Below are 18,795 nucleotides of genomic sequence, written 5' to 3' on the forward strand. Positions count from 1 at the left end.
AGGGAACTCTCACACCACATGTCTGCCTGGATGTGTGCACTAAAACATCTTTGTTTAATAACTAAAATCTAATAACAGTTGTTACCCCAGAAGTTATGAGCCTGTCAATCCTAATATATTTTTTTCAACAGAGCTGCACCTGTACCTACAAATTTGTCCCAGAAACTCCTCTGAACAAAGTGCTAGTTAATTCTGCAACAAAAAACTTTAACACTCAATTTAACATTCTTGGAGAGGTAGCCATTAGACAGAGGGCAGACATTTTCCAAGACAATTTTATTTCTTAAGTAAAATAACATCTCAGGGAATCAAGGTTGCTGCTCTCCAGCACTAATGTCCTCAAGCTAACAAAGCCACTGTTATAGCAGTAATTTCAGACTCTAAACTACTTGTAGGCTCAAAAGGTAGATTACTGAGTCAAGTCCAAGGGAAGTCAAGATGAAATACAAGGAAATTAAAACAACTTCTTTCTGTATCACAGGCCACAAACCTCTCCTTTGCAGTAGCCATGATGAATCTAGGTTCTTCTGCTGAAAAGCTAAAGACATTTTTGCACAAGGTTTATAATGGAGAGAACTGAGATTAGAAGAAATTCTCGGAAGGGGGTGAAAGGAATGAGGAAGTCGGATAGCTGGTAATGCAACATGCCCTGTCCACCCCAAAGAACTTTCTTATTTGCCGGTATTTTCCCAAAAGGAATACTAGTGCTCATGACAAAAAGGAACAGTAATTCACTTAGTTTTATGTGCCACTGAGCATTACAACTGATGTCTTAGATGATTTTCTCAATTACACATATATACTTGCATTTAGATTATCGTAATACTCAGTGTTCACCACCAAAATTACACAAACAAGAATTGGAACACATTGATGAGGACAAACCTTTGTCCGCACAGTGTCTGGCCTAGCATCTAGAGAGAGGAAGAATCAGAATGGCACAGAGAAATTTAGGCTGGAAAGGGACTGGTGGTCATCTGGTCAAGGCCTCCTGCTCAAAATAGGGCCAATTTTGAGGTCACATTTGCTTGCTCGGGGTCTTGCCCAGTCAACAATACTTCACTATCAAGCAAAACTGTGACAGTTCTGACATTGCAGGTTTATGAAGAGCTCTAGTTCCTTCCTAAGTTTTGCTGGAATTGTCAGTCATTCACCCCTTTCACCTTCAGCCCTTTTGAAGTTTAACTTCTCAAACATTTCCAAGCTTTCCTGCTGAGATGTTGAATATTAACTTCCAAGAAGACAATCTCTCTTTTAAAGCTGTTGCACTCAGCAAGACTCGTGGCCCTTACCAAGCCATATCACAGAATGCTCATTCACAGAAAACCTCAGCTGGAGACAAAAGTAAGCCCAGTCCCCAAACTACCTCTGTCGTAGAACCTCATGCCTCGAAGCAAGCCTGCAGAGGTCTCTCATCCTATGACTAAGGAAGCACGTGGACTCCCACTGTTCTCCATATGATTTCCTCTTGGGTGGTACACATAGAGAGGATGTAGGTATTGGTGCAACCTCAGAATCAAACTGTTGGATGAAATGTTACTGTTCTAGTTGCATCTATTATTGATGGTTAAAAACATCTCCTGCAGCAGCCCTGCCAGGTGCACAGCTCACATGAATACTCCCAAGTACACTCTGGTCCATACTAACTCAACACACTTCTTGAAATTGCTTAAGCACAGAAGATTATTCTTAAACAGAACAGGCTGTGCTCCTATAAACCTTCCCAACAGAGGCAACTGTGCTTAGAAGGACAATTAATTACCAGCACTGAAAGGGCTGTGATGTCTTACTCTAGTCCAGCTTTTCTCTGGGCAAACCTCCATCTCTTACTGATTATGCAAGAAAATAATGTTCAACTGTTTTGTTTGCTGTGATTGAAAATTAAGTAAGTTGGGAAGAAAAAGAAAAAAACTCAATTAAAAAACTGAGTTAATTTAATCAGTTTTATTTAAATGCTGATTCCTACAGAGATCTGAAAAGATGTCAAATATCTTCATGTTTTTATCTTCTTGAATGTACCTATAAAGAAGAAAAACATATTGTGACCCTTTCAAAAATATCTGTAGAGTAAGATGGACTGGAAAATTATGTGATATAAAGAATATGCAATTGAAAACAGAAATAACAAAAGATAAAGCTCTAGGCAAAAATCTGGATAGCATTTACTTGTTCTGCTTCTTGTTTCAAATTGCACTTAATTTTCTCTTGACCAGTGGTCCAAAAATCATTACAAGTAACTGGTTATGCATTATGCACAGGAGGGGGCATAAAAGGAAGTTAAAGTTCTTTAGCCTGACCATCCCACAGGCCATTATGAGGGACACCTCCTTATTCAATGTTTCAGGTTTAAAAGCAAGGCTCAATCAATCCTTCAAATCCTTGCACAGCAGTATCTAGCAATGTACCTGTGATTATACCTCATTTTGAATAGAGAATTCAGACTGAAAGAACAGTCTTTGAACAGTAACTGCCTAAACAAAGTCCTGCTATTGTGCTACCATAAGACTGCACTGACTTGCATATCTGGAAATGTCGATAGCTCTGGCTTCGTGTTTGAGACTAAAAAACAGAAAAGGTACTGTTCTTAGACTCTGTTTCTTTACTTTGTATTTATCATCCAGGTAAGGATTGCATGTAAGGAAAACATTCTGAAAAGGCTTTTTAGTGACTATTTAGTGTGCAAACTCTTCTAGCATGTGGATGGCATTACACTTTACTGCCTACTTCAGAGTGAAATACATCCACTGAAGTAGGACAGCAAGGCAACTTCTTGTGGTATAGAGCCTAGACCCTCCTATCAGAGGCCATTCTAGAGCTTTCTGGAAATTTTCGTCTAGGTCCAACAACCTATAAATGCAGTAGGATTCCAGGAAGAGGTTTTCATTGCAGCAGAGAACTAGCACACTGGGCTGCTGGGAAGACTGGAGGAGTGAGGCTTCAAGCCACATAACACAAGGAGTAACAACTTTGGTGTGAGCTTAAGACAGTGGCTGCCCAAAGTTTCTGAAACTGAAAAGCAAAACTGAAAAGACTCTCAAGAAAATCCTGACGACAGAAAATTACTTTGCAAGCAGAGACTTCAGGTAGACAGCAGCAAAGTAGTGGGAATGACACAAATATTTTGAATGGTGACCTGCCCCAAGCAATTATTGACTAAATGATTCTGTGCTGTGTTTGCTCCAGCTGGATTCGTTTTTTCAAACCACTTTCTTGAGATGAATTGTACAATTCAGTACCAACAGACAATGAAATTCCTTTTTAACTACATACAGAAATTATTCCAGCTCCTACAGAAAGACAAGACAGATTAGAACACAGAATCCATCTAAAACACAGAATCCATTGCACAACTCTAGAATATTTCAGGTTGGAGAAGACTCTTAAGATCATTGAGTCTAACAGCTAATCCAGCACTGCTAACTGGACCACTAAGCCATGTCTCCAAGAACCACATCTACATGCCTCTCAAACACCTCCAAATATGGTGACTACATTACTTCCCTGGACAGCCTATTCCAATGCTTGACAACCCCTTCTGTGAAGAAAGTTTTCCTGCTAACTAAACTAAAACTTGCACAACTCAAGGCCATTTCCTCTGGTTCTCTTGCTTGTTATTTGGGCAAAGAGACCAACCCCCACCTATAGCCTCCTTTCAGGCAGTTGTAGAGAATGATAAAGTACCCTCTGAGTCTCCTCTTCTGCAGGCTAAACACCTCCAGCTGCATCAGTTGCTCCTCACAGGACTTGTGCTCCAGACCTGTCACCAGCTCCTTTTTCCTTCTCTGGACTTATTCCAGCACCAAAATGAGCTTCTATCATGAGGGGTCCAGAGCTGGACACAGCATTCGAGGTGTGGCCTCACCAGTGCCCAGGACAGGGGGACAATCCCTGCCCTGCTCCTGCTGGCCACACTATTGCTGAGCCAGGCCAGGATGCCATTGGCCTTCTTGGCCACCTGGGCACAGCCTGGCTCATGTTCAGCTGCTGTCACCAGCACCCCCAGGTCCTTTCCAGCCACTCTGCCCCAGCCTGTGGCACTGCCTGGGGTTGTTGTGACCCAAGGGCAGGACCCAGCACTGGGCCTTGTTGAACCTCACACCATTGGCCTCAGCCCATTGATCCAACCTGTCCAGATCCCTCTGCAGAGCCTTCCTGCCCTCCAGCAGATCTGCACTCCCACCCAGCTTGGTGTCACCTGCAAACTGAGTGAGGGTGCACCCCATGAGATCATCAGTGAAGATGCTAAACAGTACTGAGCCGTGGGGAACAGCACCTGTGACCAGCCATCAGCTGGATGTAACTCCACTCATCGCCACCCTCTGGGCCTGGCCATCCAGGCAGCTTTTTACCCATACTAGCAAAATAAATTCAGTGTAGCCCATATATAGGCTGAAGCCTATTTTCTGTACCTGACACTACTAACTTGTTTCTATAATGTATTTTTCTCCCTTTTATTTACTGTAGATGCAATATCCAAGATTTGCTAGCCCAATCTACAGTGCAGAACATAGAGTGCTCACATGCAAGACTGAATTTAAGTATTAATTATGTATTTTTAACTTACTAAGTTACATCCCTAAAAGGATCGTAACTACGACTGTGACACTATTGTTCCATCAATAATTGAAGATGAACTTCCCACAAAGAAAAAAGAGCTCTTTGCTTTCCATGAGGAGAAGATAAATGCTATTTCATGGGTCAGCAAAACTGTGAATAACTGCATAAAGTTTCACATAATTTATGCAGAGAAAACTTCTCAGTTCTTAATGGTAGACAGTACTAAGAAGCACAACAGCATGCAACAAAGCTAATCATAAAAACTATTCCAGTGTAGCTTTCAAGAATAAAGAATTCTAGAAAGATTTTTGGTGTTGAAAATGCAGAAAACAAGGAAAATTACTTTTCAAGGCTGATTCTGAAGGAACAAAAAGCACACAACGGTGTTATTCATATAAATCACTTCTGACAGGAAATTAATTATTGTAGTTTTCCAAGATTTACCCATAGATAAAATAATAACCTGGGGGCGAGTGTTGTGCACTACCAGCAATTTATTACTTTTTTCAACAAAGAAAATGGTTAGAAGATTTTGCTGAAAAGGACACATTTCTGTCTGTGGGCAGTGATGCCTTAAACCATGGAAATACCGAAACATTTTCCACAGCTACTCATTTCTGTATGGAATAAATAGGAATAACCTATCATCTGCTATAATTTTTGTGAAGAAACTGTAGTAGGAATCTTTGAAAATATAACAAGCTTACCAAAACTGATGATTTGACCTTCAGCCATGCATTATTATTTGCAAATGATAAGGTAATACTAAATTCAAAGCACATCCCTTTCCCTACAATCCAATTAGCAAATACTTTTTCCAGTCACCTGGCCAGTTCATGAAACTGCAATGGCAAACACTGTACAGATATCCTTTAGTCCTAAGGATCTAAATACAGTAATTTTCTTATTCTCCTGCAGAGTTTTGAAATTATAGGTTGTATTTCATTCTACAAGCTTTAACTATGTAAACATCTTGTCAAATGCTTCCACAAAGCATGCATTTTATAACTTGTAGATAAATGTATCTTAACACTTTTCTTAGTATTTTCTAGAAATAAGAAGATGGGGGATGAGAGAACACTTCTGTGAAAAATTATTTTATTAGCCAGAGTCAGAGTAGCTTAGCTGGTGGTATTTTGGAGTTTTTCTCCAAATTATTATCTTGTATATGGCACATTCAGTGAAAGTGAATTCCCAGGGGAAAAAAAATAAAAAATAACCTTAGCAAAACAGCCTTGGGTCCTAAATGCAAATCTTCTCTAAAAACAAATTAAGGCAAACTGAAGAAGACCAAAAATACTTCAAGCCACAATAATTTTTTTTTAAAAAAGCAAATTCACATTTTGCTTCAAGGAACATAACTTGATACAGCTGTTCTGTCTGAAAAGAGACCATCTTTCTAATAAACTATAATTATCAACCAAGGGTTGAATCTTTGTAAATTCTAGGTGGATTATCTGTACCAAGAATTATGGGCACAAAGGGATATGTGCTGGCTTTCAGAATTCTTCTCCTAAGAAATGCTCTGATAGTCTTAAGACTGACAACACATACCGTTTCAAAAATAATACAGCACTTATGACAGCTGAAATGGATATTCTAGGGACTAAAATGTACATCTGAGAAAAAAACTCTAACATGTTGTCTGAAATAAAAGGCCTGTATTTTTTTCCTCTGGTATCCCCTATTGCCATGCAAAAAAGTGGTCATCTATTTTCATTGTTAACAAGAAGTACAAAGCTGCTATCTAACCACATGCTAATTACAGTATCTTAAGGAGAGGATTATACTTGGTTAACTTTTTTTCTTTAATCAATCAAACATAATTTATTCAAAATCTATTCAAAGCTAAATTTGAATTGTTCAGTAGGAGGGACACAGTCTTAAAGCGAGAATGACAAGAGATAGACATCACATAAGAAGGTGAATTATCAATAATTTTTTTGATCAGCACCCCATTCATAAATTTCTTGTTAGCAAGCTTTCTGTCACCTTCCTTCATGTACATTCTTAGATCATGTTTGTCCTTGGGCATATAAAACCAAACAGTTCTCTACAGTAGTCACAGGGCTGCTAGCAAGACTTCTCAGCAAATATGAAGTTCATGGTATGGGCTCCAGTTCATCAGACAACTTCATCACATCACATTTGCATGTTCAAATGTTAGTTTTGGCTATGCAAGTATTAATGCAGCTGATAGAAATGTGGAGGTGACTTCTGAAGAGTCTGCAAAGATTTTTTATAGATGATCTGAACAGATGGTTTATACAGTATTCCATACTTCTTGTGAACTTTCACAACTTCTTTCACCAACTGTTCTTTTCTTTAAGTGACATAGAAACAGTCCAATAAAATGACCATGACTTTATTTTGGTATGCTCATGCAATTTTTTAATATCCATTTTAAAATTTCTTTTAACAGTAGGAAAATCATGGTCCATTACTTGTCAGGTGGTTTTAAAAACTACATAAGATATCTCACACTTATTTCATTCACAGAATGAAAGAACAAAATAGCGTAATTTTTATCTTATTTTCTGGGAAATTCTTGTAAAATAACAAGCTAGAATTCTAAGAGTTTACTTCTCTATTCTTTCATGAATACCCAGGAGCTTGATCACTTATCTCTTTTTATCTTGGACTTCTTTTCCTGGAGATGAATGATCTTCAAGGACTGCAGCTCTTATTATTATGCACTGGTGTTATTACTTTGTGCTATTGCCCAGTGTCATAGGATGATTTACTTTAGCAGATAGCATGCATGAAAAAAATTAATCATTTTCATTTTTAACATGACAAAGACAGAACTTTAGGTTACTTTCCATAATTTATATCATCATTCAATCCTTTCCTTTTTGTGGCATCAGGATTAATGTTAGGGCCCATGCTATTCTATTTGCCTGAAGTAGCTTACTTCAGGGTTTTTCTTACTGTTACTGAGCTGTTCTAAACTCATTAATCCATTTTGATGTCAAAAAGCTATGCAAGGTGTGTAGGAGTGCTCACCAGCCCTATTTAAGGGAAATTTTTTGTCATTTCTGAGCAGATTAGAGAAGGATGAGAGCTCCAAGTTAAGCCTGTGACTGGGCATCATATTTTCCTAGAATCATGTCTTTGTATTTGAGAGGGAAAAATCCATACACCCATTAGCAAACTTCTGAAAAATAAACTCTCTGGCAAAATATCAAAATACGGTGTTTCTGAATTAAGCTTAGAATGTATCAGGAGAAAGCACAAAACTTTAATTTATTGAGAATGTTTCACTCAGCCACACTGAATCTGTATTCTGTTTTATCTCAGCTCTAGGCATTATTAAGGCAGAGAACAAATGAAGGAAGGAAGATAAAGGCCTCAGAGAAAGCAAACAAATGTAGGTTAACATAAAAAAAACTGAACTGATACACGAGTAAACTTTATATTTATTCAGAGATGGCAAAAAAATAAGTGAAATTATTTTAAAAATGCAATAAAAATCAAAGAAAGAGAAGGAACCTTAATGAATTTCCTTAAGAGTGGGACACTTACTCTTCATGCTTTTGTCTGTACAAGAATTACTAGAAAAAAAAGATGACATCTTAGACTATGAGAGACTGAAATTGTTAATGGGTAAACATTGCTAAAATCATTGGAGGACTTTTTCCCACTATAGCAAACTGCAAAGAAGCAGCTGTTCATCTATGACCACCAAAGTCCACCCCTCCACAAACACACCTACTAACTGGAATTTGGATTGTGACTGGAACTTAAGATAAAGGGCTTGCTACTGTCCAATCATCCCAGGTCTTGGGAGGAGAATGTATCCACAAGTAATACTGGAAGAGAGACTGGAATGCTAAAAAGTCTCAAACAACTGCCGATGTGCAAAATACCCACCCAAGTGCAGAGGGCTGCCTTGGTAGCATCAGGGACATTATGTGCCTGAAGGGGCTTATCTCTGCTGAAATAGTGGGCCATATTTAACTAAAGTGCACTGGCATAATAGGCAGCTGTAATGACTTAGACCATCAAAGACTCCTGAAATACATGCCCCCCTGCCAATGAACAAATATATAGATATAGATACACATGTTTATAGACACTGACTATTCAGTGTTGTTTCACTCTAATCTGCCCCAAGGGATTTATTAACAACAACATGAGCTACCCTTGCCTTCTAGGGCAGGATGGAATACAGACTTGATATGTAATTTATACATAATCTCAGGTGAGATTAATTCCAGTTTGGGGAACATTTTTTGGATCAACTGCAGCTACTGCTTATACTGCTATATATATACTGCTTATACTGAACAGATAAACAGCACAGAAAGATAGCACAAGACAGGAACTGAACACTTGCTGCTATATGTACTGTAACCAACAGTCTCCAGATCTGCCATTTCAGCAGCACATTTTTGTTCTGTATAAGAAAGAAGCACCTGACTTGCAGTTTCTTTTTGAAGTGAGACACTAATTCAATTTGAAAGATCAGTCTCCAGCATGCAACTCACAAGAGTTTTTGTATTGCACTGCACGGTAACAGATTGAAATCAAATTTTAACACTATATGCATCTTTTTGCCTAGAGAATTAAATTCATTGGATTAGCCAAGTCTACATTTTTCTAACAGCAATTCCAACAGAGGGCAGTACTCCCAATGAACTACCCTATTGTAATTTACTGGCATTCCCAAAGGGAGTTAGGCACAGAGTGTTCCTTTATTCTTTGTGAGATAGCAACAAGTCTTGAGGTCACAGGTTGCAGAATCATCTAATAAAGGCATGTAAACAGTGATCAAAAGAGCATAGTGTAGATAATATCCCGCTATGGATTTTGTTTCCTCAGAAATACAAATAACTGCAGGAAATGTGCTGAAAAAAGGTTATTAAAAATCATCAGCTATTAATGAATATAGCCTCAAAGACTAGATTACTACTGTTAAATGTAGTGTCATATAAAAGCAAAATGAAATGCTAAAAAACCTATATTCATGAATTTAATTTTTATTAATTTTATTTTCCAATAACAGATTTTAAATAAGATTTGACCAAGAGTGGGAGTAACATAAAAAAATAAAGGGATCTTTGCCTTTCTTGTCTCTTGGCCTGTCTTGTTGAGTCTCCCAAGGCAAACACAGCTGCTGTTGCTGTGCATTACTTTTCTTTCTTAGGTAAGGATTTTATTGTCTCAGCTTTGCAACAGAAGCTGTACATTTTTTGAGGAAGAATGCCACCTTATTATGTCCACATTTTAGCAATGAGTTCTTCACTGTAAAGCCTATCTAGTGTTCAAATTCACCTGAACATTTGTTCACTGTAATAACTTTTATACAAGGCTGTAATTTAAATAATTTTATCAACAGTGGCTGTTATCATCTATTCACAAGCCTGGAGCACAGGCTACAGCTTCCACTTTTCCAAATGAGAAGCTTAAATGAGATGACAGACAAAGTGGCAATCTCCCTCTGTACAAATACACATGACAAGCTTCTGCTTGACTGGAACATTTCTGAAGCGAAGTTTTGTCAGCAACCGCCAATTTCTTGAGCTGAAAGCACTTTGCAAGAAGCACCAGTCTTAATTACATTTCACGCACTTTGTCCAGTCAGCTATGGCACACACTGTTACAGTCTGTTGGAAGTTGTTGTTTTTTCCTATCAAATCCTTTGTCTGGGACTTCAGGAGTTCTGTCTGCAAACTAGTCCAGGTATAGGACATCACCAACAACTTGCCATTTCCCTAGGTTTCTTAAACTGCAGGGTATTCTTGTTTCTCTTCCATGAGGGTTAGGCCTAGTGTGTATTTCTCACACCTCAGATGAATACAGGATTATTCTTGGGACTACCTTAAACAGCCTCCAGTTAAACAAGTCCAGCACAGGTGTGAAAGGTGGATTTTGCAGGATTTGGCTAGCTGTAATCTTATTTCCTATAGGTGAGTACAGCATATAAAACCAAATTGAGAGGTCTGCATGATTCACCCTTATTTTTCAACATATTCATGAAAGCTGTTTTCATGGATAAAATTGCAGTGGTTTAGTTTGGGTTTTTTGCATTTTTTAAAATTAAATAAGTATCACAGAATCATAGAGTGGCCTCGGTTGGAATGGACCTTGGAAGATTATCTTCTTCCAACCTCCCCTGCTGTGGGCAGGGACACCTTCCACTAGACAAGGTTGTTCAAAGCCTCATCCAACCTGGCCTTGGACACTTCCAGGGATGAGGCATCCACAACTTCTCAGGGCAATCTGTTCCTGTGCCTCACCACCCTTACCACGGTAAAGAATTTCTTCCTAAGGTCTAATCTAAATCTACCACCTTTCAATTTGAAGCCATTCCCCCTTGTCCTATCACTACATGCCCTTGTAAATAGGACCACTCCTGTGTTAAGTACACCTCCTTGATTGTTTCTAAGCTAACTTCCATGAACAAAAGTGATGAAGCTTTATCAAAGACATCTTTCCTTCACACATGTTACTCGTGCCTTCAGTTTGAAGAGAAATGTGCCCTAAGCTATGACAAATTCTTATAGATAAAGGCTGATAGACTATACAATATAAAGAGTTATGTGTGAAAAGAGAAGTAAAATTAGATATTGAATACTTGTTTTCATAAATTAGACTTCAACCTTGTACATTATATTCCTTCCTCAAACATTGTCCTTTCTTCCCCCATCATGAACTAACTTCTGGTTTGCCAAACGACCCCTGCAAAATTTGCCATGAAGGCAACAGGACCCAGTCCGTTATGTAAGAAAATAGGTGCAGATCTCTACTTGCATATAGTGACCTTTCAGTTGTGTTTGTGTTGTTCAGAATCCTTCATGTGCAAGGAGGACAGTAAGCTGTTTATCTTTGTTATATGAGGGCATTACACTAAGGTTTCTTGAACTTACAGATTTGATGTCAGGTTTCTGAGGGCTTAAATGCAGAAGGGACTGGACTTCAGTGCTATGGAGAATGTCATGAAACAGATGTGATGGCATTATATGAAGAGTTAAAGCTGCCAAACATGTCATAAGGTTTGATAACTTCTTGCAACAATAACCTTTACAGAAAAATAAGTCCTACAAAGAAAATAATTTCCAACTGGAGGAAATGCTTTTAAGTGAAATCATCAATTTCTGTCTCAAAGACTAACCTGAAGCTGCAACAGTAAAATTGTTTCACTTGAAAATGAGTGAACATGGTCACTAGTACATCCATCTCAAGGATCCTCCTGGCCATTTGCATTGACTTACCCGCTTATGAAGACGTTCTGCTTCCTCCTGATATGCAGCAAGTTGCTGTTTCCATTGTTTCACATTGGCAGTGGACTCCAGCAGGGCTGCTGTGAGCTTAGCGTTATTACCCTTGAGCGTGGCCAGTTCTGCCTCCCAGTGCTTGCTGATTGTCGAGCTGCACAGACAGAATGAGAATGGTCAGAACTCCCAAGTCTCTTCCTTTATGCTTTTTAAATATCTTATCTTTTTTTTTTCTGTCCAGCAAAAAAGAGAATTACAGAAAAACTTATATAACCAACAATAACTAAATATAATATCTATTTGGTATATAACTAATATACCAAACAGAATAACCAAATGAGAATCCAAATGCTCAAATCATCAAAACTATAAATTAGGAAAATATAGATAATACCATTATTGGAAAACAACATCTACCTTCCCAGTCCAACAGAGTATATTTATAAATAAAATGTTGAAGATCATGAAATCCACAACAGCTTGCCAAAAGCAACACCAGGCAATTCAAGAATATGTATATGATTAGTCACTCTTTTAATATATGCACATTGAATGGAAGTGGTTTTTTAATCCACTACTTTATTAAATATGCTGTAGGAAAATATTTGTCATTGATTTGATTAAAGAGAGCTAATTGAGTGCTTTGCAAGTGCAGCTTTGTCTTAATGCAAGTCTTCCATTTCTGAAATACATTTTACTAAATACCATATTTAATTTGTTCTTGCAAATTCAAAGATCTTGAATTTCATAATACGGTTAATATGTTTTTCCTCACTAATATCAGCAAAGAGAGTAGAGATCAAGTAGGATGGATACACTACTGCTTTACTTCAAGGTGGAAACTGATGTTGAGGATTACTGAACTACCCTGTAGAGGAAAATTCCTGCTTACAATTTAGTTGTTCTCTTAGCAAATACAGGGCTTTAATTTTCGCAGTTTATTAGTTAATTAGTTTGCCATCATCTGCAGACCATATCTTTACACTCAGTATGCAAGGGAAAAGTATCTCAGACACATCAGGTGAATGCATTATATGCATTATATGCAAATATCTCATTAATGTGTACTCATATAATGCTAATATCATGTGAGATGCACACTTACATGGACTGTATATACAGAAAATAATTAATTTTGTTTAATTAGCTCACTATTAAAGGCATCAATGAAAACCAAAATTCTGTAACTTTGAGCAAAATGCTATTGTATGAAGAATCATCATAATATAATTATATATTCAAGCATATTTGTTAAAATTATTAAATTAATTATAATTCATTACTATTTTGAATGTAAATTTATAGATTTATTTGAACTTTGTACACATGTATAATGAAATATTCTGCTGTCATTTTGCCCACTTAGTCTCTTTTTTCCTGCATATGCAAAGTCCATCCCATCAAAGCATATTTCAAAAATAAATGCTATAAAAATAAATCCTACAAATGCTCCTTAGGCGTTCAGAATTAACCAAACACTGGGGAACATTCATTACCTATTCAGACCATGTGTACTGTTTCACTAAAATATTATATCTGATTCTTCCATGGTCCAGCATTTCCTTCCAAACAGTGCTTTGTCCCCTTGAACAGAAATACAAATTCCTCCAGAAGAGGAATATGCCCCAGCATTTAATGATACAACTAATTACAAGTTCACAATTGGAAATTTTAAATCTTAAACTAAAATAGTGATGCACACAAACTGATATAAGACAGCTGTATCTGAGGCAGTCAAAGGCTGAGAAATGTTTGATCATTCATCATCCTAAAGAAGCGAAAGGATTTTTTTTTAATCTACTAATGTGTGTATCTACAGTGATACCCTTCTAATCCATGAAGATCCCAGAGGCCAGGCTCTCAGGTAGTGATGAACAATAATGTGAGGGTGGTTAGTGGTGTGTATCACTTTCACCTTTGCCTGGTGCCCCTGCTACAATGCCTCCCAAGAAAATAGCCAGGAGCTTTTAAGCTATTCCTTGTATAATGGAATGTCAGTATGAAATATGAAGCATGTATTTTCTATTACTGCTATGGATACCCTAGTTCAAAAGCTGCAAGGTTTCTTTGGATCTGGTTATTTTTTAATTGGTTATTTTCAACTGGAATGCATTATTTCTCAACTGTACTCTTTTTCCCTAAGGTATCTACGTAGTCAGCAGGAACCTTCCTGTTGTAATACAGGTGTGAACTTGTTTGTAGCATATACTTGGGTTTTTTCTCTGAATAATTGTTTCTTCTACAGATTCTACTACAGCCCCATAAAATGGAAACATATTACTTAAATGAGTTAATTTTGTATTTTTTAATATAAAATGACTTCCTAACTCTTTAGATTTACCCTGTTTCTTATTAATGGATATCATACTGGGAAACACAGTCCCAAATGCATGGATTTTTTTGGTTCATAAAATCACAATTTGATTAAAATAGCCCATAACCACTTCTGACTGTTCTGACTTTCTTTTCACCAATACTTTCTTGAGATTATTAAAAAAAATAAAAAAGGAAAATAAAAACAACAAAGAAGATAATGAAATTATGTTCTGTGGATTACTTTGGTTAAAACTGGATTTAGATTAAGAACCAGATAAAGGCACACTTGCAGAAGGGTGTTCTTAGGTTAGACTGAGAATATCTGCATTGAAGCCTGTATCTGTAGAGCTACTTTGGTTCAAATTTACCAAACCTTCCTGAACAAAGACTGGGAAACATGATTCAGGCACAATGAAATTGACCCAAGGAGGAGGAGATGCTGAAGCTAACCCCTGAGAAAGGGATCACACTGATCAATAATATGATGTTCACATGGAAAGTCCAAAGGGGTCCCAGAAACTGCTCAAGCATGTAGCCAGAATTTTGATGATGGAACAGGTGCGCTACAGTCCCTTGGGATAGATACAGGAGAGCTGCACATACTCTTTCTCTCTAAAACCTTTTACTTAATTCCTGTCTGAAAGGCTTGCTGCTAAAAGGAATTGATTTTTCCCTCACTGCATTAGATTTTGTCACAGAAAATACATTCACAGCCCTGACAGGTTGTCTTAACAGTTGTAAATATCTAAACGTAATCTGAATCATCCCTCATGTGTTCTGAGACTATGTACCCTACAAAGCACTTGAAATATGTACACTTACTCAGCAATCACACTCATCCAAACAGTAATTTCTACCAGAGCACTTTCCAGCTCTGCAGTGTAGCAGAAAGCTGTATATAAACATTGAGGGACACACAGTCATGCACACTTGCACTCCTGTGGTGCAAGAATTCAACCTAGGCGCATACATGCTTTATTTTCTCCTGAAAGCCATCCATCCCTTTGCTGGCAATGTCACAATTTTAACAGTTATTTCTTGAAACCTGTCAGAATTAACATCACTGACTGCCTGACAAGCCCAAAGTTTCAAGATATTCCTTCAAAAAAAGAAACATTAACACTCTAGCTTGTTGCCAGATTTTCAGCATAAAAAGCTACACAAAAGTTTTAAAAATACCCTAATAGAGAGTAAAGCCTAGTCATGTCCCCTGTGAAACTTCAGAACATCTGAAAACACAAGGACAAAATGTTTAGCGTAAATCGAATTGGTGCCAAATACGAGAGAGAAAGGGGTGCTCTAAAGAATCATAGCAAATTTTCTATTTTATTTGCTCAACTACCATGCTAATACAAAACCAAAAACAAACAAAAATGAACAAACAAACAAACAACAACAACAAAAGAATAAGCTTTCATGGAATTTCAAGCACTCTTTATTGAGCAAAAGGTCAAAACTCTCCTGAATCCCATGTCCTTGGTTTTGGCCACAGTATCTGGCATATGTGTAACATCAGCTGTGTCTACAGTCAGAACACCACATGGTTCCCCACTGTAAAGGCAAAGGATTCAAAATCAGGTATTTAACATCTGTGACATCCAGTAATTCAATTGTTTTCACAAAACACTCCTAGAAAAACTGCTGGCTGGTACCGCTTAACTTAGCTGTGATACCCTCTGAAAATTGAAGTAGAAGTCAGCTATCTTCCTTCCATACATTTAGGTATTCTGACCAATTAACATCAGGCCAATCTCCTTTCTCACTGGGGATTAGTTACAAGCCCAGTAAGTCACTGAGGAATAGCTTTGGTATCTGTCCATCTGTGACCTGAATAGTGTGCCAGAGGCTATAAATGCATGATTATCTTTCTCTGCAAAGTAGGTCACTTAAGGAAAATTAATCCGAAAAGCTCCAGCCACCACATTTAGCCAGTTGGAGAAGGCTTGCGAAGGGAAGGGACGATAAGCACACATTTATGAGTTCCATTCAGAATGATGTTATTTTGAGAAATGCTTTCATGACACAAAGAAACAAAAGCACTTCAAACTATGTTTCTGCTTTCTGAATCATAATTGCTTATTCACTGTTCGCTTAGTTGAATGCAGTGCCAACATTGTGAAACATGGTTTGAGGCTTATTTCAGATTTATAGCAATAAAATGTACAAGTAATTCCACTTTATTAATATTTAGGGGGCTTCATATTGCATTCATTGCATAAAATTAATTAGTTTAAAATATATTCTATAGCATAGTCATGGTTTCAAGAAATTACTGTTATTCAGGAGTGGATAAATTATTTTCATGTGGTGTCACTGTGATCTGCTTGGCAGGTGTGTGGTGAGCAATCCTGTCTTGGAACAGCAGAGGTGAAGACTTCAGCTAAGTAAAAATGGAGTACTTTCGACATAAAATGTGGATTCTGGTATAATAACTAAATCCATAAGACTTGAAAAATATGAACAGAGCAGAGTACTGGTAGCTGTCCAGATCACAAATAGTGGCATGTGCTGGAAGCAGCCCAAGAGTCTGAAGGAGTGGGCATTATCAAGCAGAGGGAGTGGTATGTCAACCAACTGGTAACAACAGCTGAGCTGGCAGCAAGGACTGACCCCTTCTGACAGCTGGGCTGGTAAGCCTTACAGAGCAGCTCCTCATGCTCAACAAAGCACAGGGGCATTGGAAACCATTTGGTCCTGTTGCAATAGCATTCGAGAGATCCAGTGAATGCGAAGCATCGCTTTCCTCCTTGGAAGGGTAAGGCAAGTGTTTGAGTTTATGTAAAATTCCCTGGTGCACTTGGAAAGGAATTCTGCAAAAGGACCTTATGAAATCTCCCATATCAAGTAAGCTTCAGTAAATGCTGAAGGCTGGAAGGGCAAGATCTCTGCAATAGGCTATGCTTGCTATTGCCTACATTGAAATGTGTTGACTGCTTGATTTGATGGATACGTTGACTCTGCTGGTACAGCAAGGGGTTGCAGCATCCCTCAAGGCATTCCTAAAATCTCAAAAGAAACCTCTGCTCATTCATGCTGAAAATGAGATTCAAGCTCCTCAGCTTATGTCCTGATGTAGAAGAATTTTTAAACAAGCCACTGGGGAATTAAATCCCTTTTTGGAGATTTCAAAAAGCTTCTTCTGTGGCCATCTATTAAATGTCTAAAACAATTTTGTGACAGAAAGGATTTAAGCCTGGGTTTTGGGAGTTTGTGCTCTTGCTAGTCTGAAGCACCATAAGCCATCAGTAATGATATGGAAATCTCTCCCTCTCTCTTGAATATTCAAAGCAATAGGGAACAGAAGGGAAATTTGTCTTATATTAAATTATGGAGGAGGAGAAGCCCTATAATGAGCCAGAAGTTGAAGAAAGAGCCATGGAGTAGACAAGGTTCTATCTCACCACTCCAGGAAGAGGCAAGAAAGAAAGAGTGTGAGCTGGACATTTTTGTCTTCCTACAGAGCTGTCTGCTAGTAGGGGCTTAACTCTGAATTTATATACATATGGGACAGAATTGCCCAGTTAAATGATTAAAGAACAGCACAAGAGGAAAAGCTACACTAAGAACAACAGAGTTTGTAAGAAGAAAACTTAAGACACAGAACAATTGCCTCTTCACAGTTACTGCTCACTGTCTTACATGTAGTTGTGTACAACTACATGTAAGTAACTCTAACTCTACACATACAAAAGGAAGTCTTACTTGATAAACTGGAATTTGTTTTAGAAAAAGTAAATCTTCTCAAAATTATAATCCAGAGATAATTACCAGGAAATCACTTTGAGTTAAATATTTTGAATGCAGCCAATGAAAAATTAATTAATATTCAAAGAGATCCTTATCCTTAATTACAGTATTCAAAAGAATTTTTAGCAAAGGAGGATAGGTCCCCTGGGGAGAGGAGGAACATTAACAGAGCATGAAAGATATGTTCTTCCCTTTGGGATAAGGAATATCTACATGATCTCAGTGGAGTTACATCAGCACTAAACCAGAGAAACATGGTTACAAATCAGCTTATAGCAAAAGAGATGAAGGAGGCCCTTGAAGCACATTGTACTTTAAGTGAGGTGCCTAATATCAAAGCCACCCTGCTGGAAAGCAAGAAAGGCAGCTGATGAAATGAACAAGCAGCAGGTGAGGGAATTTTGTGTCTGGGAGTCTATCATTCTGTACAAATATTGAAGGTTCATCCCACTCCAGGACACGTAATTTTGTTTTGCACAGATCTTTGTTCAACTTGGAGCTACAATATGCTTGATCTCCCAATTTCTACGTCAATGTAGAAGGCAAATGCAGAAATTTTTTGTACAATATATGGAGATAGAACAGATTTCTCTCTTGAGATGTTTCACATATGAGCCTTCGGTTTCATTTAGCCTATCAGCCTGGCCAACCTCTTGACTGGACTCTCAATCACCTAGAGTACCCATGCAGCCCACGGACAGAAGACTTGCCTTTCCAGTTCTGTTGCAGACATTACTGCTCTTAGGCAGCTCTTGTATTGTGCCTTATCAGCTCACCATGGAAGGATCAATATCCTTGTGGACTAAATGGATGAAAATGACAAAGTTGAGTAATGATAGAGACTCTTTCCACTATAGAGCAGACCACTATCCAATGAAAATGGGTGGCCAAACCCTATTTAGATCCACCATTTAAAGCTCTGTATGTTGTAATAAAGTCTTTATTCATCACAGGG

At 37.9% G+C, this 18,795-nt stretch overlaps 1 protein-coding gene across 1 annotated transcript in view; it reads right to left on the reverse strand.

The window, feature by feature from the left end:
- The window catches only part of HOMER1 (homer scaffold protein 1), an 86,978-nt gene that overhangs the window by 12,037 nt on the left and 56,146 nt on the right, over positions 1-18,795 (reverse strand). The window contains exon 6 of the mRNA XM_088054403.1: positions 11,775-11,931. Within this exon, the coding sequence (XP_087910529.1) occupies positions 11,775-11,931 (157 nt within the window). The remainder of the gene's footprint in view (positions 1-11,774; positions 11,932-18,795) is intronic.

Source organism: Pseudopodoces humilis, chromosome 4, assembly GCF_049639895.1.
Source record: "Pseudopodoces humilis isolate 2021_Gansu_Grassland_sample_001 chromosome 4, ASM4963989v1, whole genome shotgun sequence".
In the NCBI taxonomy this organism is placed as follows: domain Eukaryota; kingdom Metazoa; phylum Chordata; class Aves; order Passeriformes; family Paridae; genus Pseudopodoces; species Pseudopodoces humilis.